Raw genomic sequence first — 26,321 nt, 5'->3', positions numbered from 1 at the left:
ATATTTCAAAGCACATGAGGATAATATCTCAGGATGCCTGGCACTGATAACAAACGTCCCTTTTCTGACATCACATTCATCTCTAAGGAGGCACAATCCATGGCTGATAAACCTGCTTCCGCTAGCAGGCCCTGGATCAGAGAGGGAGTGGTGCTTGGGCCCCTGTTGGGCCCCCAAGCCCTCCAGGAAGAGCGCCGATCGTTGATCCTAACTTTCGTAGTGGCCAAACGGCGGTACCGCAACTTCCGTGTCCGTCAGGTTATGCCATTGGGCCCAAAAAATGCCATTGGGCCCAAAAAACTTGGGAAAGAGACGTCTGTAACTCAGCAGATCATTTTTTTTTAGGTGAATAAACTCCCCAGTACGAACACTCTAATAGCCCTTATTTAAATCATTAGGTTTTAAAAGTTGTAAAACGCACTAATGGCTGAATCCAGAGTTATTTCCCTTCCTCCGTTCATGTGAATGAGACCCAGACCAAGGCTGGAGCGCACAAGCCGTGACATAGGCGTGACTTTGGGACCCCGTGAACCGAGTCATGTGACCGAGCAGACGCTATACTGCGCATGTTCCATGTGCCTAAGATCCGGGTACTGTTCCAGGCGGAAGTCGAGCCAGTTAGGCTCCATGCGCCACTGAGCAACTTTCATAGGAATGAACGGGGCCCCGCCTCCAACGCTGGATCCAGTTCTCTTAATACATCCATGGTTGGCCACCAACTTAGTTTAGTTATTCGTTGAGTAAATGCATATTGATTTAAAATCAAATTTAATATTAAACTTATGAAGAGAAGATTTTGACACAGAGCTGAAAGATAAGCAACTGACACACAAGTTACGCACACTTTTAATTTCGGTTTATGTTAATCAATGAATAAAATTACCACAAACTACTGTATATGCCACACAGTGAACCAATAAGGCCCCGGGGCAGATGTCTTTGCCGGCCGTGGCGCGATCAATGCTACAAACAAACACTATCTCAACAAAGGTTCTTGCCTCTCAGGATACACAGACTGGCCTGCTTTGTTGGTGAAGTTTGTTGGGGCAGTATATGAATACCTGCCGACTCTATGGATTTGCAAAGTCCGTTTTTCAGGTTATAAAAAAACAACAACTTTAATCTGTATTTTAATTTACAATAATCCTAAAAAGACAAATATAATTGAACATCAGTCTCCAGTCAAGATAGTAAAGGACATTATATTTTACATTTTATGTTGAGTTGCAATACAGATGGACTTTTTGATATATTACCATGTGGATTAGCTAAATTCATTCAAATGTATTTATTTTTACTTCATCATTGTACCACATTCAGAGTCAACAGTTGAGGGACATTTACAGTTCCAGATATGTGAGGGTAATGATAATTAGACATCACCATGAAGAAAATGTTAAGCTGACCTATCCACAAATCAATCAAAAGCTTTGATACATAAGAAATATGTACCAAAAGTGTTTATTCAAATGTTATATGTGATTTCAGCATATGTAACATATCATTTAATGTCTTTTTCCTTCTCCTGCAACAGCTATATTGTTCAGGCAGAGAATGCATCGTCCTGTATATAATGGCTATGTCAACAGGGAGGACAAGCTTATACAGGGATACTCTCCGAGGGACACTGAAAATGATGCAAAGACTTGGCTACTTGTATGCGTGCCAAGTGATGACATTTTAGCCAACAAAAGCTGAGAGACTTGCCCTTTCATTCAGTCAAACACGCAGAATTATTTGTGTGCCACTCAAACTGCTGAAGGGAGCTCAGTGTGACGGCACCCAGTCTAGATTGATTTCGCTCCAGATAAAGGATCCTCAGATCTTTTTTTCTGTCGAGAGAGATCATCATTAGTTTTATCATAGTTTGGACCAAATATCAGAGTTTTGAAAAATAGGATGATTCTTCTGAGACCTTACCACCAAAACCAAGGTCGTTGATATATTTGACCTATAAGAGATTATTTGTGAAACAGAAGAAACTCAGTCTGAGCTGTTTATCGCTGCCTAATACAGGAGCTCCCACGTGATGCACAGTGAGGGATCTAATAAATAGTATATGGATTCAAGATATTGACAAACCCACTGTCACTTTGGTGAGCTGTCAGGAGATCAGGACACAAGGACATGATTCATAGCATATAAAATGCATATATACTGTATGTTTGACAGCATGTGAAAACAAAGAGCTCAGTTTGTTGTCTATGTAAATGCACATGCAGTTGAAAATGTATTGATATGATAAACAATAAATGCTATTGTGCTATGAAAACAAGTAGACATGTGACAGACACATCATCACAAACAGGCCTCAACATCCATAAAGGGAAAAGTAAAGTCCTCAAGGTCAACACAACCAGCGAAGACTCAGTGACCCTGGAGGGAACAGCACTTGAAGAAGTAGAAGCCTTTTTTATACCTCGGCAGTGTCATCGATAAGCAGGGCGGGACGGATGCAGATGTCAGAGCCAGGATCGGCATGGCGAGGGCTTTATTCATACAACTTAAGAACATCTGGAGCTCCAAAGAAATCAGCCGGCGGACAAAGCTCAGACTCTTCAACTCCAACATCAAACCAATACTCTTCTACAGTTCAGAGATGTGGAGGACAACCGAGACCACATAACAAAAGTACAAACATTCATAAACAACCTGCCTGAGGCGGATCTTAAACATCCACTGGCCAGATATCATCAGCAACAATGATTTCTGGCAGAGAACAGGTCAAAAACCTGTGGAAGAAGAGATCAGGATAATGGAAACTTATACTATACATATAACTTATACATGATAAAACAGAATCAGATTAATAAAATTAAAAAAATACATGAAGTTTAAAAACATAAAAGAACCAAACCAAATCAATTCAACTCCAAGGTAATGACTGTTAAAGACCAATAGAGCCAGAACATTTCATTTGACATTAAAATTGGATTTTTTCAATCGAACACTAAAATGTATTAAATGATTAACTGCACAACTCAATTTGCTGAAAATTGTGTCTGCATTAAAGCGGCTTTTACGAGATATAAGGCTTTTGTCTTGCTTATCCATGGGGAGGAGTACCTCACACGTCATAGAACTCGTAGGCTGTTAAACAGTGAAAACGACCCCAGTAACAACACACTTAAAATGAGATTATGAATGAATGTGTTGCCTCAGTACATGCTGGGACAAAAATTCTCAGTACACCTACCTCATGGAACTGCAGTCATATGATCAGCACTCAGTCAATCATATGAATGCTGCTTGCCTGTCTGTAAGACTAATGCAGCCCTTTCAGACAGAGGTCTGGTCAAAGTTTGGAGGATGCTGTTGTTACACTGTTAAACTCTCTGTACCATCATTTGGAGGGCCTCATAGTCTCATACCAGACTCTAATTTATTGATTTCTCTTCTGCATTGAATACCATCCAGTCATTCCTGCTCGTAGAGAGGCTCATTTTAAACTGGATCCTAACCTGACTGGTTGCATGATGCATATTTTAACTGATTACGGTTACTGTGTGTGAGAGTTAACGGTGTTCTCTCTCCAAACAACTCATCCATCGGTTCCCCTCACATAAAAAAACACATTACAAAAAGACATCAATGACATATAAACACAAAACCTGCTGCTCCAGAACAAATTTCCCCTCGTGGGACAATAAAGATAACCTTGAACCTTGAACTTTGAAAATGACGTTCTTAAGGAGAGTCCCTAATGTTCCAGATTGAGTAATTACGGGTTGCTGTGTTGTCAGGTAAAGCTTCTGCCTGTTGCCATTGCTTTGTTAATACTTAGCTAAAACCTCAACATCGATGAAACTAGCTGTCAACAAGTCACTCAGTTACTTCCATACATTGTTTTGGTGCTTTTGCTAAGATAATGTAGAATTTCCATGAATACATAGATGTTCTATAACATGACCAGCCATTAACACACACACACACACAACAAACGGCCAATAGGGAGCTCACATACCCTTCAAGAAGCACTCAGGATTTAGCAAGACCATCTCCCGAGTGCTGTGGTTCAACAATAGTAATCTGTCTGTCTGTGCAAAGTGATGAAAAGTTCCAAAATAGTGTGTTTAGCCCCCATGGTTGCCATGTTCTATGGACTACGATGCTCTCCAACTGATAAGACCAACTGAATCTAACTATCTGGCATATAGAGTGATGAAATGAGTTGTGGATAATTGAGCTGCCAGGGCACTCTAGATTGTTATCGGTCTTCAGTGAAGCAATGTACAATCTCCAGTGTTTTGGCCAAGATTGTGGTAATTACAGTTTATCTGGATGAAACGTCCTTAGAAATAAGAAGTTGCTTTTCCCCAACCGCCAGTGCTCACTTTCCTATGAAGCTCTCCGAGTGAATATCGGAGCAATGAAGGAACACGGCTGACATATCTCGAGCTGCGGATAAGTCGCTCCTGTCCAGTTTGCATCGACCGCTTCTTCAAGATGTTTTAAACGGGAAGACCATGGTGGAAAATGGATTTGATCTCTAAATCTTAGTGACTGCCGAAGCCTTAAAGAACTGATGAAAACACCAAAGCCAAAGATACTCTTACTCAGTTGAGACAAGCGAGGTAAGAGCATATTACACCTGATTAACTGTGGCCAGATGATTTCAGGTAAAGTCAAATACTTTAAGTTGTTTTCAAGACAAGATGTCATCCATTGTGAAAGATGAGGACAGATTGTTGCTGTTTTGAAGCTAGTGTGAAATGGAAAAACACATGTGGTGGATTTTCAAACAGTCAGAAGAGAATAACCAAACAAGTGCCTTTTTTGATTTCCATTGGACCTAAAGCGAGAACTTTGCTCGAAACTGCCACTGTAATGTCATTTCCATCTCATATTCCATATTCACAGGATCGCTGCGAGTCCTCTGTCTCGCTCACACTGTCACATATACTGCTGTCCATATGGAAGATGGAACAGCAAGGACTCGGCTAATCCCTTGAAACTCCATGAACTTTGCTTTCTTTTTCTTTGCTCTCTTTATGTGGTGGGGGAGTCCTGTGACCATGCAGGAATCAAAGTTAGGGGATCAGGTAGGAGGCCGGCAGCAGCTCGCAGCCCCACCGAGCAGATTGCCTGCTGCTGTGCTGACTGAGGACTGCTGCACACAAAGCATGAAAAGTGTGGATTCCGGGGGCCAAGAGCCCGCGCAGTGGGCTCTGCAGTCCCCGACCGGCCCGGGGAGAAAGGAAAGGCTCAGTCAGCAGGCCAGGGCCACTGGAGCGATGAAAAGATAATTCTCCCCCCCCACCGCCGCTGGACCTCATGCGGCGTCAAACCATTTGTGAGCGGTGACACAGCCAGATTGGGCCGAAAGGATATGAGTGGGAAACTTCAAAACCTCCTCATGTTTCTGCGAACGTGAAAGGATTTGTATAACACATTCAGATTTGATGGACTTTCCCATGTTCACTCTGGACAGCCCTTTTTTTGTTGACATGTTCAAATAATGAATCTCTTATGTGTAGGATCCCTTTTCCCCCCCTGCTCCCGAGTCCTGTTTCTAGTCGTCGGGTAGGGATGCTGTGCGGACCATTCCATCGTCTGTCCCAAGCTTATGGAGAACCGCTGACGCGCTGGCTTCCAGGAACCAGGGTGAGTGGTCGTGCTTCTCGTAGAGTCTGCTTTTTTACCTCTATAGCTGTCAGGAACGACACCGTCTGCTGTCAGAGCTAGAGACGCTAACTACAAATTTAGAGCAATTACTCCTTTAATTTAGCAGTTTCCTCAGGACTGAAACTCTGTATCTGTGACTGACAAGGATTATGTGATAAGAGGTTTTCACAGGAGCCATTATACTTGTAGTTATCAGCACATTATCCAGCATCATTTTTTATAACTTTGCTGCCAAAGCTGCAGGTGTTCAGAGATAATTCCATGTGATATTTGTCTGCTTTGATTCTGGTTGGTAAACTTATGAAAGTTTAAGGTCATCTGAAATCAAACTGTTGCGAGATAACTGCAATCTTCTGGGAAAATCTCACATTATCAGCAAAAAGAATGAAATATTATTATGGATTTCACTTTCTGTGTGACAGATGACTGGATTTCTTACATTAAGTGCAAATTCGTGCTCTGTTTCAGGTGCTGAAATGGAACATATATTTTTGATTCTTTTACTGTTTAGTAAGGCTTCATCAGTCGGAGCTCAATTCAATGGATACAACTGTGACGCCAACTTTCACAGCCGCTTCCCCGGTGAGGAACTCAACACTTTTTTTTAATTTCAGAATTACTGGATGGAATTTACATGTGAATTTACATCTTTAAAGTAAAGTTCTCCTCAAACTGGCAACATATCCCAAAGAGGAGATAATAACCAGTTCCTGATTTATGATTTGAACAAAATTTAACATGATGGTTTCTGACTGTTAACCAAGAACTGCACTTCTTTCCTAAGTTAATTTTGATTTATTTCATCTATATAACAAAAACATCTTGTGACTCATTTTATGTCTGTATGCATCTGTCTCTGTGTGTGTGTCTCTTGCAGCGGAGAGGGATATCAGTGTGTACTGTGGGGTGCAGACCATCACCCTCAAGATCAATTTCTGCCCTGTCCTCTTTTCTGGCTACACAGACACTGACCTGGCCCTCAACGGTCGCCATGGAGACGCACACTGCCGCGGTTTCATCAATAACAACACCTTCCCCACCGTAGTAATCTTTAGTATCAGCCTGGCGACGCTGGAGTCCTGTGGCAATGCCCTGGTGGTAAGACGAGAAGGATTTGGTATAGTTGCTTGTTGTACAGTATTACTGTCAGCATCACTGTTGGTGATGAAGTTGGATTTGGTGCTTTAGCTGTTATAGTTATCTTCTCTGAAATATTGTAATACCAATAGCTTTGAGAAAATATTATCATGCTACATGGAATTCAGAAATGAGGCATGCATTGCAGACACTTCCTGCTGAAAACTGTCAATTCTTAAAACACTTTAAAGGGAGTTTAAAGTGAACCTCTGCTGAGCAAGCTCATGTTTTTGCTGAGTGTTGAGCCGATTCCTGGAGGGTCAGTTTTCAGATAAAAAAGGGGATTGAGTTGGGGATTAGTGAGGTGCATTAGCATGCTCAGTGGTATGGCTGATGGTATCAGCCCTGTCCGGTGTGCCCACAGTAAGATAAAGATGGTCAGTATAGCGAGCCATGAGGAGGAGTGTTACCCTATGGCAAGCTGTTTTAACATTTAATAGCTAAGCTTGACTATTAACATTAGAGATATACACAATTACATTGTGACCAGTCAGAATTCTTATATCTGTAACGTCATTGTGACTAGTCGAAACGACAGTTAGAGATATCTGTAGTTCAGTTCTGACTCTCCTAAATAACAGTTACAGATATCTCAAACCTCATTATGACTAGTCAGAGTTGTTGTGCTTGACGTTGCTCATCAAGGCTTCCCATTGGATATCGGCCCAACAAAGGATCTGAACAGTGCTAACTTGGATAGTTCAGTAAAGTTGGAAAAGATATTCACAGATTCAAACTTCCCGGATCAATAACTCATAAGTTGTTAAAACACCAACGAGGGCTCTTTTCTAACCGTAGTGAGGTAGACAACGAGCTACAATCTCATTTTAATCACAAACAGCCTTTAGTCCTCTGAGCTGGACACATATCATCGGTCTCTGTGTGCAGCCGACTGTGAGACGAGTGGTCGGGGACTGCTGTGGATTAGATAGTTAGAAAATGACAAGAAATAGAAAAAGAGCTCATCATCGAGGAATCTGTGGCCAACGAGAGCTTCATTCACTAGAGAGTTGTGGTAGAAATTTACAGCGTGTTGTAGATTTATTGTCTCCAGACACACTTTATAAACCCATACAGCTGCAGCGCAGCAGACATAGTATGTTTGAATAGCTTCTCCTCCCGTCCCATATGACTAGTCATAATTCAGTTGCGGAAATACGCAATGTGAATTACGGCTATCCACAACTGAATTGTGGATATCCGTAATGACAAACCCCATACACATGAATGGCAAAAGCAGTTTGAATCATACTGGTGTAATTACGGATATCTAAAATTAGAGTTTTGCCTAGTCAAAATAGAATATGACATATCTTGAATTAGAGTTTTGACTGTGCAAAATGACGTTGCAGATATCTCTGATGAATATCCTGTCTAGCTATTAACACTGATGTTGTTCACTCCAGGTCTCCACGGCTCAAGGACCCAACGCCTATGGGAACTTGTCGCTGGTGCAGATTGGAAACATATCAGGGTACATCGACACGCCGGATCCCCCCACTATCATCAGCTACCTGCCGGGTCTGCTGTACAAGTTCAGCTGCAGTTACCCGCTGGAATACCTGGTCAACAACACACAGCTGGCCTCGTAAGTCTCACTTCCTCTTCTAAATTGGTTTGAAAGGACTTTAGTGGGATGCTACAGAGAATCAGCTAGCTATACAAAATCTTACACTGGTGTGCCCAACAGGTGGGACAAGAAAAAGACATGAAGGGACATTTTACAGCTGAAATACAGGGGGTGGACAAAATACCACGAGTAACTATACAATATAATGCAATGCATTGCAGCAGGCCTGAAACAAATAATACAGTTTTTGTAAGAATTTATGCCGTTCAGTTTTTGCTGTCTGTATCAGAGAGGTGCTGATGGTCATTTCTGAGGCTGTAATTCAAATTCAAATCATTATGCCATCCAACATGGGCTGCACGGTGGTGCCTCACAGCAAGAGGGTCGGCTTGGGGTCCTTCTGTGTGGAGTTTGCATGTTCTCCCCGTGTTAGCGTGGGTTGACTCCGGGTTCTCCGGGTTCCTCCCAGAGCTGACAGTGTTGTTATTCTTTATTAATATTGTGAGTATTATCAAGTAAAGCAACATCTACGCTTACAGAATTATTTTCAGATTTTAAAAAAAGATGCAAATGCCAGCATCAGACAAAGGTCACTTATCGGAATCACCTTTCAAAACGCTCTTTGCTCTTAGCTTTGATGTTTTGTTTTTTTATCTTTATTGAAGGTCAGCAGCTGCAATCTCAGTGAAGGAGAGCAACGGTACCTTCATCAGCACGTTGAACCTACTGCTTTACAATGTAAGTTCACATCAGTCAAGTCTAAATATCTGTTATTTTGCTGCACTGGAGACAAATGTCCACTATATATACCAATGACATAGTCAGCATGCATCAAAGAGCATACGAAGCTCTGCAGATATGTGGAATTTCAGCAATTTCTGAGAATGATGATCCATGTAGAAGATGGGGAGGATACCAACCCCTTTTATGTAGCCCAAGTAGGCAGCAAACTACCTTTAATCCTGTAATTGGAGAAGATTATACTCAATTTACCTTCAATTAATGTCAAAGCTTAACGCTAAATTCACGTGTCAGTTTGAAGAAAACACTAGTAAATGGGACAGTATGGAAACCAGATGACAGCGGGGATTCATGAAGTGTAGTGAAACTGAAACCACTCACAACAGGGTTAAAGGAAAGAGTGACAAAACATGCTGAAATGCTATTGTTGGTTTTATGTACAGGACTCATCGTACGTTCAGCAGCTGTCCATCCCCATGGCAGGACTGACCCTGAAGACGCGGGTGTTTGCAGCTGTAAGAGCGAGTAACCTGGATAGGAGGTCAGTCTGATTATTTGAATGTAAATAATGTGATTAGTACAAGTTCAATGTTAGAGAACCCACACCCATACTGACCGTGTAGAACGCTACACGTGGCTGTAAAATGACACCACACAATGTGAAGAACAAACACCACTGACCTGTATTTAGGGGATGTAGAAGCAGAGTGTGGACATCTGGCACGACACTACCTACTTCCAAGGTGCATGGAGAAAAGGGAAAAGTCTGCAGAGGTCAAACATCCAGCAGCACTTGTAGTATAAAGAGAGTATAAAGTGTTGCTGGAGTTTTGATCTCTTCTATATTTAGTTGATGCTAGATCACAGGGAAAATAAAACAATTATTTATTTATTTTTATATAACACTTCTTATAAGGATTACTTTTTTAATGAGAAATGCAGCCCGACTCAGAACTGAGGAAGGATCAGGCTGTTATCTGTGTCATTTTACTCACCCGAGAAGGACTTTTGTGTTTCCTATTGATGACTCATGCAGTGCACAGATGAGAAAGACTTGTCTTGTTTCTGACTGTCTCTGATCTTAGACATTTGTTTTCTGTGTGATCTCATGAATTCTGACAAAGTCTCTTACATACTCACAAATAGTGAAACAGCATGAACTTCCCATAACTGTGGCTGAGAGCTTTCTGAGTGGCTTTCTCCAGATATCAATGGCCTGCTTTCCTCCTTATTTGCACTTATAATCACCTGTAATGTAATTGATTGTTGGAAATACATTCTGCTAAAGCTGGGCATACACTGTACGATTTTAGCCCAAATTTTTAGCCGCACGACTCATTTTAAAGTCAAACCGAATTTCAGCTTGGTCAGGCGTCGTTTACTGTGCAGCGTACAGGGGGTGTGAGGACCGATTAACTCCTCCCGACCGGCCGTCGCACAGTTGGATGAATTTCTGACATACCAGAAATTTCACCAGTTGGAGCAGAGCGCTGAGCCGATTCCCCAACGTCAGCGCCTTTTCTCCTCTTTTTACAGTAATCAGAGCGTATCGTCCGTCTCCCGTCTTTCTTTTATACATATTGAATTATAATATTGTTCATTTCAAAAGTTTATTTGCTGGACACACGATGTCTCCTTTTGAAAAGTGCATTGTGAGTGTACAGTGTGTGCCCTGGCGTCAAGTTTCTACACTTGTGAAAGTTACATATTGGACCACTTCCAAACATCACAAACGTCCTGCTGGTACATGTGTTAAACTGAGATTTAAGATGAGCACAGAGAACCTTTCCTTCTTTAGCAGATCGACGTGAAAACAGTCTTTTATGAGACAGGGTTGTAGTAGATAGTTCTATCTATTGAAAACACAAATATCATCACCAGGAGCAATTGAGCAATTGACATGATCTCATTTGCATTTTAATCCAATAACTCTGGATTGACTAATCTTTAATGTTAAATAGATGGAACGTTCTAATGGACTACTGTTACACCACGCCCTCTGGAAACCCCAACGACGACCTCCGCTACGACCTTTTCTTTAGGTAACTCAAATTTGTAAACAGATCTATGATTTTTTTTGTTCAGCTCTTATTTTTTTTCTGTTCCCCTCTTTTCTAATAACACACGTTGTGTTTTTTTCCTTTCCTGAGCCAGCTGTGAAAAAGACCCGCAGACCGCCGTCTTCGAGAATGGGAAGAGCCAAATGGGCCGCTTTGCCTTTGAAGTATTCCGCTTTGTAAAGCACAAGAACCAGAAGATGTCCACCGTCTTCCTGCACTGCGTCACCAAACTGTGTCGAGCAGATGACTGTCCGATGCTCATGCCAGTGAGACTAACAAAGGACACTTTCACACTTAACATGAAAAACTATTATAGGATAAAATACTCCACACATATGTTGTCAGTATCCCTCTTAAACCCATCTACAGCTTAATTTCATGAGGGAAGCATGCAACTCATACAATATTATTATCGGTGGTGGACATACAAACACATACAAAACTTATCTCATTAAATATAATGTATTTTTATGAATTAAACGACCCAACAGTATGTAATTGTGAACACTAGCTCCATCTAATGTACATTTGAATTCTCCTTACATTAGTAATAATAATCAAATATTTTAAAATAACAACATAACACTGGGACATTCTGTATGAGTACTGTTACTTTTTCTATTTTAACTAAATTTTTCTGTTAATACTAGAACTAGTACTTTTACTTAAATAGAAATTTGAATACAGGACTTAGAGTATTTTATTCTATTTTTTTAATTTTTTTAATTTTTTTAATTTTTAAATTTTTTTTAATTTATTTAATTTATTTTATTTATTTTATTTATTTTATTGTATTTATTGTATTTATTTATTGTATTTATTTTATAAACGTAAAGGATTTGAATATTTCTTCCACTGCTGATAACCTGAATACTTCAATAGTAATAATAATAATAATAATAATAATATTTACCAAGTCTGAATGACAGGCTATCCATACATTTCTAGTCATTAATTAGTAATTGGGGCCTAATTGACAGCAGCTGAGGGCTATTTGTAATCTGTAAAAGTAGCATGATATATAGAAACAGGTTCCTTTCTTCTGTCAGTATACTCCCAATATAACTCAGAAAAGGAAAAAAATATGGTTTGTAAAATGTAAGAAGGCGACATTAATGGATCATAATTACCATATATGTCTCCTGATTACATTATAATGAGAATTTTTTCTTGCATAGATCTGTGGCAGTAGGAAAAAGAGAGACGTCTTAGAGGGAAAGGAATCAAACGCTGCATCTGGGAATGCCGTCCTGACTGCCGGGCCGATCATCACTCGGAGTGGTACGATCTGATAACACTCCTCCTCCTCCTCCTCCTCCTCCTCCTCCTCCTCCTCCTCCTCCTCCTCTTCCTCCCCCTCCTCCTCCTCTGTTATTCCTTTTTCTCAGTGTCTGTTTCCCACCAACCACCCTATTCTCTGGACGTTATCCAAACAGAACTGTTACTGTCTGTGGAGCCTTTTCATTCCTACCTGATATGCTATTTTAATACTTTAAACACTTTATTATTCTTTGCTGTGATTTCCAAGAAATCCATCAATTGTTTATATCTGCAAGTACTCTCGGTACTCGAGTATGACTTGTTGACTGATCGTGAGAACTTATCCGGGTGCCCTAGATAGTCAGAGAACGCCTGAAGGCATCCTGTTGACTCATGTACTGTACAAGATATTAACCACACGCTATTGCGCAGTAAATTACTGTGTGATTGTTATGTCTTGCTGTCATCCTTAAATGCCCTTTACAATTTTGTATTTCTTTTCACAGATGAAACGCCAACCAACAACTCTCAATCGGGTAAGCCTTCAACTTGAAGGAAAATGTCTCATATACTCTTCTACACTATTATGTCTTATTATCCTGCGATGTTCAATGCATGTCATGAGTTACATGGCATGAGCCTTTACTGATTGCACATTAATTAGTTAATTTTGCTACACCAAGGTTACGATATTGTAACCCCAGTTCTATGAGCACAGGCGCAGCCCTGTACTGGACTCTATGGGTAATACTCTCCTCCAATCACGTACACGCTTTCGCCAACTGAATTTTCGCATAAACGTAGCCGGCCAATCAGGACTTGCATACCTGAATATGTGCGGACCCCCACACAGTATGTAAGGCAGCATCTGTTGCTGTCAGTCATCACGTTGCTACTGCGGTATGAACCCAAAATAAACAGATTGTACTGTGATTTAATACCAATAAATGGATCAAACGGATGCCGAAATGATTACATAATGAAGCCAATTTGTAAAAAAAAGTCTGAATTCGTCTTTTGTCGGGTCTGTCCGCAAGACGACGAGCAAACAACTTTTAAATTGCTTGTTTTCTGAATGGAGTTTGGATTGATCAGTGCGAGGCTTTGCTAACATTATAGCTGCTCCGTCAACACTCAACATAACATCGTCTACGTATATAACAGTCTGTGGTTTCTACAAAGAGTTTGGTCCGGTCTGTGTACAGATATGATGTACTATCGTAACTCTCGGTGACCACAGACACATACAAGATTTATTTCCTCCATTTCTGATTCAACAACGTCAGGACGTCAGGAGGAGAATCTCAATGCTGATACTGTAGGCTTCTGCGACACCGCGTCACACAAATTTCTTGCTCAAGTTATAATACTTCAATTCCCGCGAATACGCGAATGATGCGAATGCATTCAAGGTGAAGAAAAGGTGTTATAAATATGAAGGGATTTGATTGTTTCTTTGTGTTTGTGCTCCTCCAGCCCATCTGAAATCTCCAGTGTTTCAGATGAACACAGTGACGAGCGCTCTCATCTCGGGCTTGATCATCCTGGGCGTCATGAGTGTCTGCTTCTTCATCTTCTCCCTCACCCTCCTCAAAGGCAAAAGCGCTCCAGTCAGCACCTTGTCTGGAGTTCGCAACCCGGCCTTCAACTGAGCACCGTGAAGCCGACTCACTGCGGACACTCTTCTACAACCGACAACGCCGAACGATGGGCGAGCGACGCGATGTGGTGCATGTAGTCATTTTTACAGGAGAATAAAAGCTAAATGTTGATTTAGAGAACTGTTAACAGGTCTGTACAATGTGCATTAGTGTAGAAGTAAAGCTGGGATGTTTATATGTTGTTCTGTACTTTGTGTTTCAACCATGTGGCAGGCTAGGCCTCAACCTGCGTGTGATTATTTGTCATGCAGCTTTGACCCACATAGCGGGGACACTCATAACTTAATTCAATACCTCAGCTATACAGCTTTCAATTGCAGGGTGATCAATTACAAGACTTACAGTACGTTATAATAGTTCATAATCTGTTGGTAAAACTCTTCCTGCTTAGAGGCTGAAATATAAAAGCACAATTAAAAGTTAAAACCTTTGATTAAGTGATTAAGTGAACTAACAGAAAGCCTCAGGCTTGGATGTTAAGCTTAAAGTTTTCTTGACATAAAAGTATATTTATATAATAATTAGCCTATCTTTAATTTATTAATATTGCTACATATTAGATAGGTAGTTTTATGATTAATCAATCGACAGGTCTGTTCTACCTAAATATGTTAACTCACTCACTCTTTAAATAGTTTATGCAATGTGGCAGCAATAAAACTGTTAAGTTTTACTTGTACATGTACCCGATGTAATTGTGTATAAGTTTCCCAAACTGTGTTCTTAAAATACCATTGATGATCTATTCCTGAAATGTACAAATTGTGTACAATTGTGCATATTGCACTTTGACTTGTGATTAAAACTTGCTATATATGGTGTCATATTTCTAAACATACAGTATGAATTTCCTCATAAACTCAAATGGAGAATTTTAGTCAACGAATAGAAGGATGATAACGAGGTTAGAGCTATTTAAATAAAACAAAATGAAGCAATTTCATATTTGCATCAATCTCGCAAATACCATCATGATCAGTTATGATGAAATTGTTACCATGCTGCTTTAAATATGCACAAACCGGACGTAAGATCAATGAATCTCCCCTGATAGAGACCAGATACTTTATAATAGATAATGTTGGATTTCCAACTCAACTACAAAGAGCTCTGTGCTTTGTTGCATTATCTTTAAATAGCATCTAGTCTGTTTTTATAAGGAGATTATATAAAAACAGATTAATTTCTATTTTTACCTGAAAAACATGCACAGATGGTGCTTTTCTAAACCCCGAGTAAGGCCCTCAGGCATACCTTAGCAATAGGGCAACCTATGTTGCCTGAGGGTTGAAAACCAGGGAAAATAATTCCACAAATCAAAATCTTTTCTCCTTAAAGGTCCCATATCGTGCTAATTTTCAGGTTCATACGTGTATTTCGTGTTTCTACTAGAACATGTTTACATGCTGTAATGTTCAAAAAAACTTTTATTTTCCTCATACGGTCTGCCTGAATATACCTGTATTTACCCTTTGTCTAAAACGCTCCGTTTTAGTGCATTTCAACGGAATTGCGTTGCTAGGCAATGGTTTGGTTCCATGTTTACTTCCTGTCAGCTGATGTTATTCACATACACTGCAACAGGAAATAAACTGGGACACATTTAGAATGTTTATGTTTAAAACCGTGTAATGGTCTAAATAGTGTATATTTGTGACATCACAAATGGACAGAAATCCTAATGGCTTGTTTGAAACGCCCAATTTCTGAATACGGGCTGTGTGTTTTTCTCCGTATATTCTGAATACGGGCTGTGTGTTTTTCTCCGTATATTGAGCGTTTTGATAGTTAAACAGTATTTATATCACACTTAAACCTGCTTTATAATATAAAAGACATGGAAATCTCCCTTTTTACAATATGGGACCTTTAAGAAGTGTCAATTGCATCTATTATGGGCCCAATTCCATTCCGGTCCCTACGCCCTCCCACCGTCCCGTGATGGAGTGAACTCAGTTTATAGTCACACTCACAGCTCAATGAAGCACCCTTCAGTCAAAACAGTTAGGCGACACACGCGAGACTGAACGTGACTGAGTTTCACACGCTTGGCAGTAATGTTAGCTTACCTGTCCAATTTAGTTTTTGATTAACAAATTACAAATTTATGACGTGAACAACTTGTCACACAGTGCTGAGCTGCATGTCAACTTAATCTTCAGATTCCCAGCTTTCAGATGATGTACACCACTTCTATGTGACATCTACTGTTGACCTGCTGTCTCCCTCTAAAGACATCCTGTACCCCGCTAAAAAAAGACAAAAACGGGTCTGCTGTGGGTCTCAGAGGGTTAAGAAGCGCAACACTGGAGGGAGGAATTGATTCATATGTGTGGAAGATTTCCCCTTTGAGAATGAAAACGCTTTATGTCAGGATGTAGGAATTAACAGCTTCTGTAAAGCTGAATTCAACCGTTTCCACAGGTGCGCCACACCATTCAGAACAATGGCCTTTGTTAAAGGTCTGGCTTAGATAGTGTGACTGGTTGGAAAAGCAAACAATGGAGGACATCTTCCACCCTGACAACATGAACCAAGCTCAAGCCTTTACATGTGGCCTCTCAGGTGTTTTGGTGTCACTGACAGAAAACAAAAAGCTATGAGTCCATAGCAACTGTGTAACTATGGTGACACTGAGCAGCAGCCATTCAAACATTAGTTTTCATTAAAGGGGACACATTATGCTCATTTTCAGGTTTATGCTTGTATTTTGTGTTTCTACTAGAACATGTTTACATGCTTTAATGTAAAAAAAAAACACTTTATTTTCCTCATACTGTCTGTATGAATATACCTGTATTCACCCTCTGTCAGAAACACTCCGTTTTAGTGCATTTCAACGGAATTGCAACGGAATTGCATTGCTAGGCAACAGTTTGGGTCCATGTTGACTTCCTGTCAGCTGATGTTATTTACATACACTGCAACAGGAAATAAACTGGGGACACATTTAGAATGGTCACGTTTAAAACCGTGTAATGGTCTAAATATTGTCCATTTGTGACATCACAAATGGACAGAAATCCTAACGGCTTGTTTCAAATGTGCAATTTCTGAATACGGGCTGAGTGTATTTCTCCGTATACTGAGCGTTTTGATAGTTTAACAGTATTTATACAGCACTGAAACCTGCTTTATAATGTAAAAGACATGATAATTTAACTTTTTACAATATGCTGAAAGGTTATTATGGAATATTTGCCCAATGATGCCAAAAACCTTCTGCCTACCGAAGCTTTAATTCATGATTCAGATTGCTTTGTGCCATTCTCACTTGGATACTGGTGAACCACTGTGTAGACCTCCATAAAAGATTCCTCAATGTAAACACAGCATCCAAGTGCAGTACCCACAGCGACCTCTGGGACGTGGAACTATCCCACAGGATCGTCTTCGGGTCACGATAAACGATATCCCCGTTATTGATAATACAATGACTCTCACCTAAAAAGGGCCTCCGAGTATTGTGTACGATCCCGAGGGATTCAACACTTACTTCATCAAGTCTCATGTTGGCGTTTTAAGAGAATCTTTATTTTAAAGAAAAGGATGCAGGCCATTGTTTCTGGTCTGCCCATAAAGACTTACTGTGTAGGGTTTCATTAAACACCCTCAAGGTATGGTCCATGGAACACCCTGTTCCAAAGAATTGTTCTCCAACACTAAAGTTAAGGTGGACACACCAAACAACATTGACCTTGTTTCTGTCCAATCCTGAAAACGTGTCATAGCTATATATAAGAATCTCACAAACTCTATAGGTTGTTCAAAGCCGGAGACGAGCAGAGAAAGAGGACAGCGAAAGTTAAGGTGGGTGGCAAGTAAGGTAACAACAATAACATGTACAGAAACTTCAGCTTCTTTTGATGCATCATCATCTTTTTGCTTTTACAGATATCTCCATACCAAGGAAGGCAAAAAATGAAGCTTCTTAGCTTTCTCTTCTTGGCCTCCATGGTGGCCAAGAGCAGTCAGTTAGCATGCCAAAATGAACTGAGACGTCCAGGTACGGTATGCCTGCTTCAGCTTTTTCTCATGTGTTTTATGCCACTTCTCAGCTTCCTATACAGGTCCTGAAAAGGCATGTTCTCATGCATGGTTTATGTCAAGCTTATGATTTCATTTTGACCTCTAAAGGAATGCAATTCTGCCACACAGGTGTAAATTTCATGATGTACCATTCCCTCTCTCTTATAGAAATCACCGACATCGCAGTTGAATGTGGCACGTCCTCGGTTAGCCTGGCTATCCAGCTCTGCCCCGTCGTCTACACCGGCTACAACGAGTCTCTGCTCATCCTCAACCACCTGTTCGACAAGCCAGAGTGTAAAGGAACCTTGGATGAATCCGTCACCCCGCCTGTTGTCAGGTTCACCTTCCCGATCAACATGACCAACGCTTGTGGCAGTACCTTCCTGGTTAGTAGAGGTCGGACAAGAAGAGAGTGAAATAAGGGGAGAATCCATATGTTTACTTAAAGCATCCTTCTTTTTTCTTCTCTGTGCTTGACTATGTTGCCTTCAGACCACCAGTGCAGCTGGCACGGGGATCTTTGCCGACTTCTCCAACATCCAGACGGTTAACGTCAGTGGTGTGGTGCGCTCCCACGATCCAACCAAGGGGGTCGTCACCTATAACGCTGAGCTCAAATATTACTATTCCTGTGCTTACCCTTTGGAGTATCTCATCAACAACACCCAGGTGGACGTGTAAGATCTCTGCTTGTGTTCCTCCAATAACAGTAGCAGTTTGAAAGCATGTTAAAATGTCTCTACGATCAAGACACAGCTCTTCAAAAAATAGGGAAATAGACAATGGACAATAGACAATAGACAATCCACAGATTTATGAAGTGGTACACATCTATTCTTCTCTGTTGGTGGTCAGTAACATGTAGGATGTTTCTGACGCCACCCCTTTGTCCCATTTAGGTCAGCGTCCTCCATTGCGGTGAGGGACAACAATGGAAGCTTCATCAGTACTTTAAGCATGGAACTATTCAGTGTAAGTTGAGAAAGAGATGTGTTATGATGAGGTGCTGGCTGTATAGTCAGTTAGTCTAACACCGCTTGTGCTTTGTTGTTGCCGTGTTCTATCTAAAGTAAGTAGTGTAACTGGTTATGTCAACATTTAGCATGTCCACACGATCCACTGAGTTTTCTTACAGACATTATATAAAGTGGCATTCATTGTAGAATCTACAACCAAAAGTGCAAAAGTCGGTTATGCATTTTATTCATCTAAACTATCAATACAGAAATTCAACTCACTTTCTTTCAAATTGAATCAACTCTGCTCTGAAACACAGCGAACACAACATCACACACACACTGTACAAACCAGAATCAGCAAACAATAAGCGTCCCAAATGAACTGTATAAAATCTGTGTGGATCATAAGCAGCATTTACAGCTGACGAACTAAACATTTCTGTTGACAGGATGCCAACTACATCACTCCTCTGGTCATACCGTCGCTGGGCTTAGAGCTGAGAACTGACGTCTTTGTCCAGGTCAAAGCAGCCAACTTGACCAATCAGTAAGAGCATCCACCTGCTGACTCTGGTTTCATGTACAAGACAGAAAAGTCTTTAAAAAATCCAGGCCAATGTACCGTGTTAATATGAAGGAATTTTCTGAGTTTTACCCCTATTTTTAAATACGCTTGCGCAAAGTTTAGTTCAAATTTCCTCTGAAGCCCATTGTTCTCCCCCCAACCAGGTACCATGTCCTCATGGACCGATGCTACGCTTCGCTCTCTCCTCAACCCACCAACTCCACTTTCTTCAACCTGTTTGTCTCGTAAGTCCTCAAATCTCATTCTGAAGAGACAGTCAAAGTCCGTATAAGGCCAACACTGTGATGTCCAACAGGTGCTCTAAGGATCAGATGACCACCATGAGTGAGAACGGGGACAGCCACCACGCCCGCTTCTCGTTCCCGGCCTTCAGGTTCGTAGAGCAGCAGAACGAGACGGTGTCCACCTACTACCTGCACTGCATCACCAGACTCTGTGAGATCAGCACCTGCGGTGACTTTAAGGTCAGTGAAGGATCAGTAATAAAATCATCCAGGCCATTTCTCCTCTTCAGTTATTAGTTACGTTCCTTCTTCCTTCATCTGCAGCAATGTAACAACAGGAGGAAAAGGGATGCTCAGTCCAATGGCGTTTCAGAAGCCACTACGCTGTCCTCAGCTATTCCCATCGTCACCAGGAATGAGAATTGTAAGTAAAGGCTGTTTGTTAACTATGTTGATCACGAGGCTTCAACAAAATGAAGAGTAAAATAAAAAGATGTGATGTGTTACAGTTAAAACATCGCTGTATGTCTAATGTTTACAAGGTTATGTTATAATAATCACTTGACTGGAAATATTACATTTTATGATTGCACCACAATGACTCATTATCATAACATCACATCAGAGATGCAAAGTGCAACCAGATACATGCAATCTGAACATTTAGATCAGGGGTCAAAAACCTTCACTATCAAAATCTGTCTGGAGCCGTGTACTACTTATACTTCTTGGGACTAAATTGACCTACTTTTAAGTATACTTTACCTATAAGAATAATAAACTTTGAGTTCACCACTTGTTTACACCTAAGTTTTATTTTGTACTGCAACTATACTATAAGTATACTGATAGTTTACTAGTTTTATACTTTATACTACAGTATACTCTCAGTAAATAACTAGTTTAATAGTTTTTATACTGCAAGTATACTTAGAGACGGGGACTCGAGTCTCGAGTTGCACTGAAGTCGCACACACAGTGACTTGAGACTTGACTTATTATTTAAAAAAAAAAAAAAACATTCTTGATGAATCGAAGTAAATTCATATTGAAACATCCTCATACACTTTAATAAGCTACTCCATCAAAAAGTAACCACAACAACAAGCCGAGTATACCTTTCAGTAGGCCTATAAGGCAAGAATACTTAGACTTTTCTGTATACTTGCCAGTATGTGCCGAGTATACTTAAGTATACTTTTGTTAAGTATATCTCTGATAAGTACTTGGTGAGGGTTACTAGCTCTCAACACATGTATGTTGTGCAGTAGTAAGCTTACTTCAGACTCTTTAACTACTGGTATGTTTGAATATATGTCATAGCTCAGAAATGAGCATTAAATCTACTAATTACTTTTCTCCTTTCATCTCTTTCTTTCTTTCAGCGCTGATATCTAAAGATGAAGGTAAGATACTGTTTCATTCCTTATAATGTTTTTCTTATTAGTTCACCAAATTATGACATTTTTATTCTAAGAGGAATATAAATAGTTCATCTAATCTCCATGGTGGTGAAAGCCATGATTAATTAGTGAGTGATCAATGATTGCCTAGAGGCCATGTCTGCCTGATTATTGTAGAAAGACGATGCTGTGTGAGTCGAGATGTGATGAACGTGTTTGTGTTTTTGTGAGCAGCCGTGTCCAGCAGCAGTGACTCAGACTCCAGGATGGGTCTCGGGATAGCGGTGGGCGTCCTCACTCTGGCCGTCGTCGTGGTTGTAGCTGTGGCAGCTGTCCTCTACAGGAGGCTCAGGCCCTTTTAAAGGAGAGCAGCAGGCCCCTGTATGCACCGCTCTGGACAAGCTAACCTGTTGGATGAATTGATGGTGTAGAACTATGCTCAGCTTAATGTTACTCTTAATGTGTTTTTTTTTTCTCTTGTAGCATGCACCTGTTTGGTCTTAGATGTACTAGAAATGTACTTTACAGACTAATTTGGAATGCAAGATGAACTTTTTTCACAAAGAGATGTTGCAGTAGAAATGCTGCATTATATGATGAAAAGTTTAAGCGTTTTGCACTCATGCTCTTTGGATTTGAAAAGCATAACAGAAACAACTAGTTTGTAGTGTAAAATGCTAAATATATGAGTACAAATCTACGAAGAAAATGTAATTCATATTGTATTCTACTGAGTTTAAATAGGTGGGATCTAAACTAATTTAAGCTAAATTAGTGACACTGTCGCTGACAATGTTTTTTTTCAGGTCACATGTTGCAAGCCAAGTTTGACAATAAAGAATGTGAAGAGTTTTGAGAGTGAAGTCATTGTTCAATATATTGTTTTTATTGTTTATTACCTTTTTTATTGTTTGCTAGTTTGTCCATTTGCAGGATTACTCCAAAAGTCTGCGATGGATTTGAATTACATTTTTTGGAGGGGTGGGGTGTGGCACAATGAACTATCCATTATTTTTTGGTGGCGATCTGGATCATGATCCGGATTGTAGATTTGGTGTTTTTCCACATTAAACTCGGTGCAATAACAGTTGAGTTTGACCAAAGCACACTTGGTGATTATTGGAAAGAGTTAGGACGACAGTATAGTTGAGTTTTATTTTGTTTCTGTCCAGTTTGAATGAAGTGTTTTATGATGCTCTGCATCTCGACATAAACAAAAATACATGTGGATGATGGCGCAAGCTGAGCGGAGGTCTGCGCCCTCCGAGTGCCGTTAGGTTTTTGCATCATATTAATTCATATTCTTACATTTAAATATCAATACCCAGCAATCTGCCTGGACAATTATCGTTACTTTATATAACTGATACTTTTGTAACCTTCACATCCTGAGACTGAGAAAACTTTCACTGTATTTGTAAGATAGAGTAAGAATTTTATAATCAGTGTTAAAGTGGCAGTAGGCAGTATATTGGCATCATTTGGCAAAAAATCCATAATAACCTTTCAGCATATTGTAATTCAAGTGTTCTGAGAGAAAACTAGACTCCTGCAGCTCCTCACGGCTCTGTTTTCAGGCTTTAAAAAACGGATTTCTACCCGCTGCTGCTTTAAGTGGGTTGTGGGGATCACGTCTAAAATCAAAGATCAGCTCTTTGGTCTCCTTGGATGTGTTCAGATACAGATGTGATGCCTCCACCAGTTGATGAACTCATGTAGGACTGAGCCATGTTCGAAGTCATGCTCCTCCAACAGGCTGACCTAGGCGCTGTCATCCCCAAAACGTATAATATGGTGTCCGGGGGAATCTGCTGCAGCAACTGTCCGTGAATAAAATAACCAGCAGTGGTGACAGAACACTGTTGTGCCAATTGAGGTAAAATGCACTTCTGATAAGGTGTTGCCTATCCTCACCCTTTGGGATCTCCCCGTGAGGAGATTTAAAATCCATGTGATCAGTTTAGGTTGTTCTCTTTCAGTCTGTCATCCAGGATCAGTGGGTGGATTGTAATAAAAGCAGACAAGAAATCTGCAAAAAAGAAGTCATGCGTGGGTTTTTACAGCCTTCCAGAAGCATATAAAAGGTATAAAAGAGCTATTATGGCATTGTCTGTTCCGCTCACAGAGCAATAAGCAAATTGTAGGGGGACCATGAGCTGCTTAGAAGAGTTGATAATGATAAGGAGGGGGATTGAGAAAAACATATTATTTCTCCTTAGGCTCCTTTTCATAATGTTGTCAGACACTTATAATAACAATCTGAGCCTATTGGTGGCAACAACAAGCACTTTTAGTGGACGTAACGTTACATTAACGCTGCTCACTTGCCCCTCGCAGCTTGTTTCGTGGCTGCTGGTTGTCATCCCTCAATACTGGACCAATATTAAGAACAAAAATGTGTCCCCATTAGTCACTTAAACACAACAAATGGGAAAATAGAGCCAGGTTGAAAAATACCTTTGAAATAGTTTTTTTCTGCATCCCTATGGCATCCCTTGTTGGTGATTTCATTTCACAATGATGTGAATAAAAGAGAAAGTTTTTCAGTGAGGTAACTGCATTAGATAAATAGAGCTGATAGATTTTTCAAAATTATGTCCCAAGAAAAAAGATTTCCTGCAAGAAGCAAACACCAGAACACGTGATAATGACTGACATGTATCTATTCTCCACTCATCTGTGTTTGTCCATGACCCCATTAAATCCCACCTAAAGCATACAGAAGATGTATCTGGTTTTACAGCAGACTTAAGACAACAAAGGAGGTTCACATATCACTGAAACCAGACTCTGTCACTTTCTATACAACCTGTTCTTTAACCTGACCTTTGTGAGGACTCAATAATACAAAAAAACAAAAACAACACTGGTTTATTTTTTAATACCACTCCGTCATAACTAGGAGTCAAAAACAGCTGGTCAAACAAAGGAGGTGGGAAAGCTCTCACGAACATATCGACCCAGCTGCTTTGTGGAATCAGGATGCTGGAAAATAACAATACACATGGCCAAAGCTTTTGACAATGAAAGCGGTGGCGTATTGTTGTTGTCATGCTCATAGTTGGCAGAAGTTAGTATTTGTATTAAAGAAGATAGTAACTGTGGTCACAATGAATTATGTGGATTATCTTCTACAGTACACATTTGTTCTGCCTTTTGAAGAAAAACTTGAGACCCACATTTGTTTGACTGCTAACGTTGAAGTAAATGGCGAGGAGTGTTTGGTTATATCTTTCTCACTGGCTTCCTGGTTAAATTAGCTCGGAGAGAGTCGTGAAGCAAACAGCTTTTCTGAACTGACTACATGTTTTTAGGTTAAGTGACAACTCTGCTGCAAGAATGCACCTTTGAAGTATACAGCAGTCTTAAGTATGCAGTTACCTTCCATCCCTGGCAATCTTGCTCCGTGTTTTGGAGCTCATGGATTTGCTAACTTCAGCCGACCGGGTGCTTACTGGCACTGTTGACTTTCATCTACATGACAAGCTTTGTTTGACTCTGCCTGAAAAATAATGGGATGGACTTTCCTATTCAGTTCTGCTGAAAACGGCACCACGGATTCAAAGGGAAACTCTATCAGCGAGATGCTCAGTTACTGAGAGGGAGAGAGAGAGAAGAGTGGGGCAGACAGGCAAACCAATTGTGCATTTTATGACTAAAGCATGAAAAGTGTCAGCGTATAATCTACATACCCCAAAGTTTTATTTCAGACATGGAGGCAATTTGTATCTGATCTCTGGTGACCTGGAGAGGTCATTGACCTCAGCAGTTTTCCAGTTTTTGTCCCATCCCTCTCCATTATAAACATATATCAGCTATAACATTATGACCACCTGCCTAATATTGAGTAGCCAGCCCTGACCCGTCGAGGCATGGACTCCACTAGACCTCTGAAGGTCTGCTGTGGTATCTGGCACAAAGCCGTCAGTAGCAGATCCTTTAAGTCCTGTAAGTTGCGAGGTGGGGCCTCCGTGGATCGGACTAGTTTGTCCAGCACATCCCACAGATGCTCCATTGGGTTGAGATCTGGAGAATTTGGAGGCCGAGTCAACACCTCCAACTCGTTGACGTCCACATGATGTAAAAGAAAACGTGATTCATCAGACCAGGCCACCTTCTCCCATTGCGCCGTAGTCCAGTTGTGATGCTCATGTGCCCATTGTAGGCGCTTTTGGCCGGTGGACACGGGTCAGCACCGACACCCTGACCGGTCTGCGGCTACGCAGCCCCATACGCAACAAACTGCGATGCACTGTGTGTTCTGACACCTTTCTATCAGAACCAGCATTAACTTTTTCAGCAGTTTGAGCTCCAGTAGCTCTTCTATTGGATCGGACAACACGGGCCAGCCTTCGCTCCCCACGTGCATCAATGAGCCTCGGGTCTGACCCTGTCCTTCCTCAGACCACATCCCACAAGAGCTGCAGTTCTGGAGATGCTCTGACACAGTCGTCTAGCCATCACTATTTGGCCCTTGTCAAAGTCGCTCACATCCTTACGCTGGCCCATTTTTTCTGCTTCCAGCACAAAGTTCAAAATGTTCACTTGCTGTCTAATATATCCCCCCCACTGCCAGGTGCCATGGTAACGAGATAATCAATGTTATTCACTTCACCTGTCAGTGGTCTTAATGTTATGGCTGATCAGTGTCTTTGCCTAAATTTCATTTTTGTTCTAATAAGATTGAAGAACCAGCTCCTGACCATACCAAGTATATGTGTTTATGTCCAGGTGCAAAAGTAGCTATAGCTTCATATGTAATTATATGAATGTCATTCCATGGACTTCATTTGAGGAATCAAGATCAGATCAGGTCAGGTCATCTTCTCCTCATATCTGGTCTTATTCTACCTAGATCTGTTATGTGCATAATATTGTAATACGAAGATGAAAATAAAACATTGAATTGATGAAAAACACCTTTATGTCTGCGAAAAAGTGAAAAAAAACTGAAATTTGCTTGCCATCTGGCTAGTCCCTTCTACAGTAATTCCTCAGATGAACCAGCAGGAGGCACTTTAATCATTCGTTTGTGCCTAGTCATATAATCTCTCACCTGCTGA

At 40.7% G+C, this 26,321-nt stretch overlaps 2 protein-coding genes across 2 annotated transcripts; both read left to right on the top strand.

Moving 5' to 3' along the window:
- Positions 1-5,371: 5,371 nt before the first annotated feature.
- zpld1a (zona pellucida-like domain containing 1a) lies at positions 5,372-14,889 on the top strand. The gene is made up of 11 exons (XM_074610608.1): positions 5,372-5,604; positions 6,094-6,207; positions 6,503-6,723; positions 8,169-8,350; positions 8,998-9,070; positions 9,517-9,614; positions 11,035-11,115; positions 11,228-11,399; positions 12,312-12,414; positions 12,900-12,929; positions 13,870-14,889. Exons 2-11 carry the CDS (start codon positions 6,102-6,104, stop codon positions 14,043-14,045), a joined length of 1,242 nt encoding a protein of 413 aa, XP_074466709.1. The 5' UTR covers positions 5,372-5,604; positions 6,094-6,101; the 3' UTR covers positions 14,046-14,889.
- A 2,969-nt stretch (positions 14,890-17,858) lies between these two features.
- Positions 17,859-21,620, top strand: LOC141752619 (zona pellucida-like domain-containing protein 1). Its single transcript, XM_074610670.1, has 10 exons — positions 17,859-18,060; positions 18,252-18,472; positions 18,579-18,763; positions 18,986-19,058; positions 19,495-19,592; positions 19,775-19,855; positions 19,927-20,095; positions 20,180-20,279; positions 21,241-21,261; positions 21,493-21,620. Exons 1-10 carry the CDS (start codon positions 17,976-17,978, stop codon positions 21,618-21,620), a joined length of 1,161 nt encoding a protein of 386 aa, XP_074466771.1. The 5' UTR covers positions 17,859-17,975.
- The last annotated feature ends 4,701 nt before the right edge of the window (positions 21,621-26,321 follow it).

Source organism: Sebastes fasciatus, chromosome 16 (genome assembly GCF_043250625.1).
Source record: "Sebastes fasciatus isolate fSebFas1 chromosome 16, fSebFas1.pri, whole genome shotgun sequence".
Classification (NCBI taxonomy): Eukaryota; Metazoa; Chordata; class Actinopteri; order Perciformes; family Sebastidae; genus Sebastes; species Sebastes fasciatus.
This window is presented reverse-complemented; position numbering and strand designations above follow the sequence as displayed.

What these genes read in the sequence shown, in the direction of transcription:
- zpld1a (XM_074610608.1), top strand. Translation starts at nt 6,102, where the DNA reads ATGGAACATATATTTTTGATTCTTTTACTGTTTAGTAAGGCTTCATCA. An exon ending in AACAACACACAGCTGGCCTC is followed by an intron (nt 8,351 to 8,997) that starts GTAAGTCTCACT and finishes TCTTTATTGAAG; the next exon opens with GTCAGCAGCTGCAATCTCAG. An exon ending in AACCAACAACTCTCAATCGG is followed by an intron (nt 12,930 to 13,869) that starts GTAAGCCTTCAA and finishes GTGCTCCTCCAG; the next exon opens with CCCATCTGAAATCTCCAGTG.
- LOC141752619 (XM_074610670.1), top strand. Translation starts at nt 17,976, where the DNA reads ATGAAGCTTCTTAGCTTTCTCTTCTTGGCCTCCATGGTGGCCAAGAGC. An exon ending in GCAGCCAACTTGACCAATCA is followed by an intron (nt 19,593 to 19,774) that starts GTAAGAGCATCC and finishes CCCCCCAACCAG; the next exon opens with GTACCATGTCCTCATGGACC. An exon ending in CGTCACCAGGAATGAGAATT is followed by an intron (nt 20,280 to 21,240) that starts GTAAGTAAAGGC and finishes TCTTTCTTTCAG; the next exon opens with CGCTGATATCTAAAGATGAA.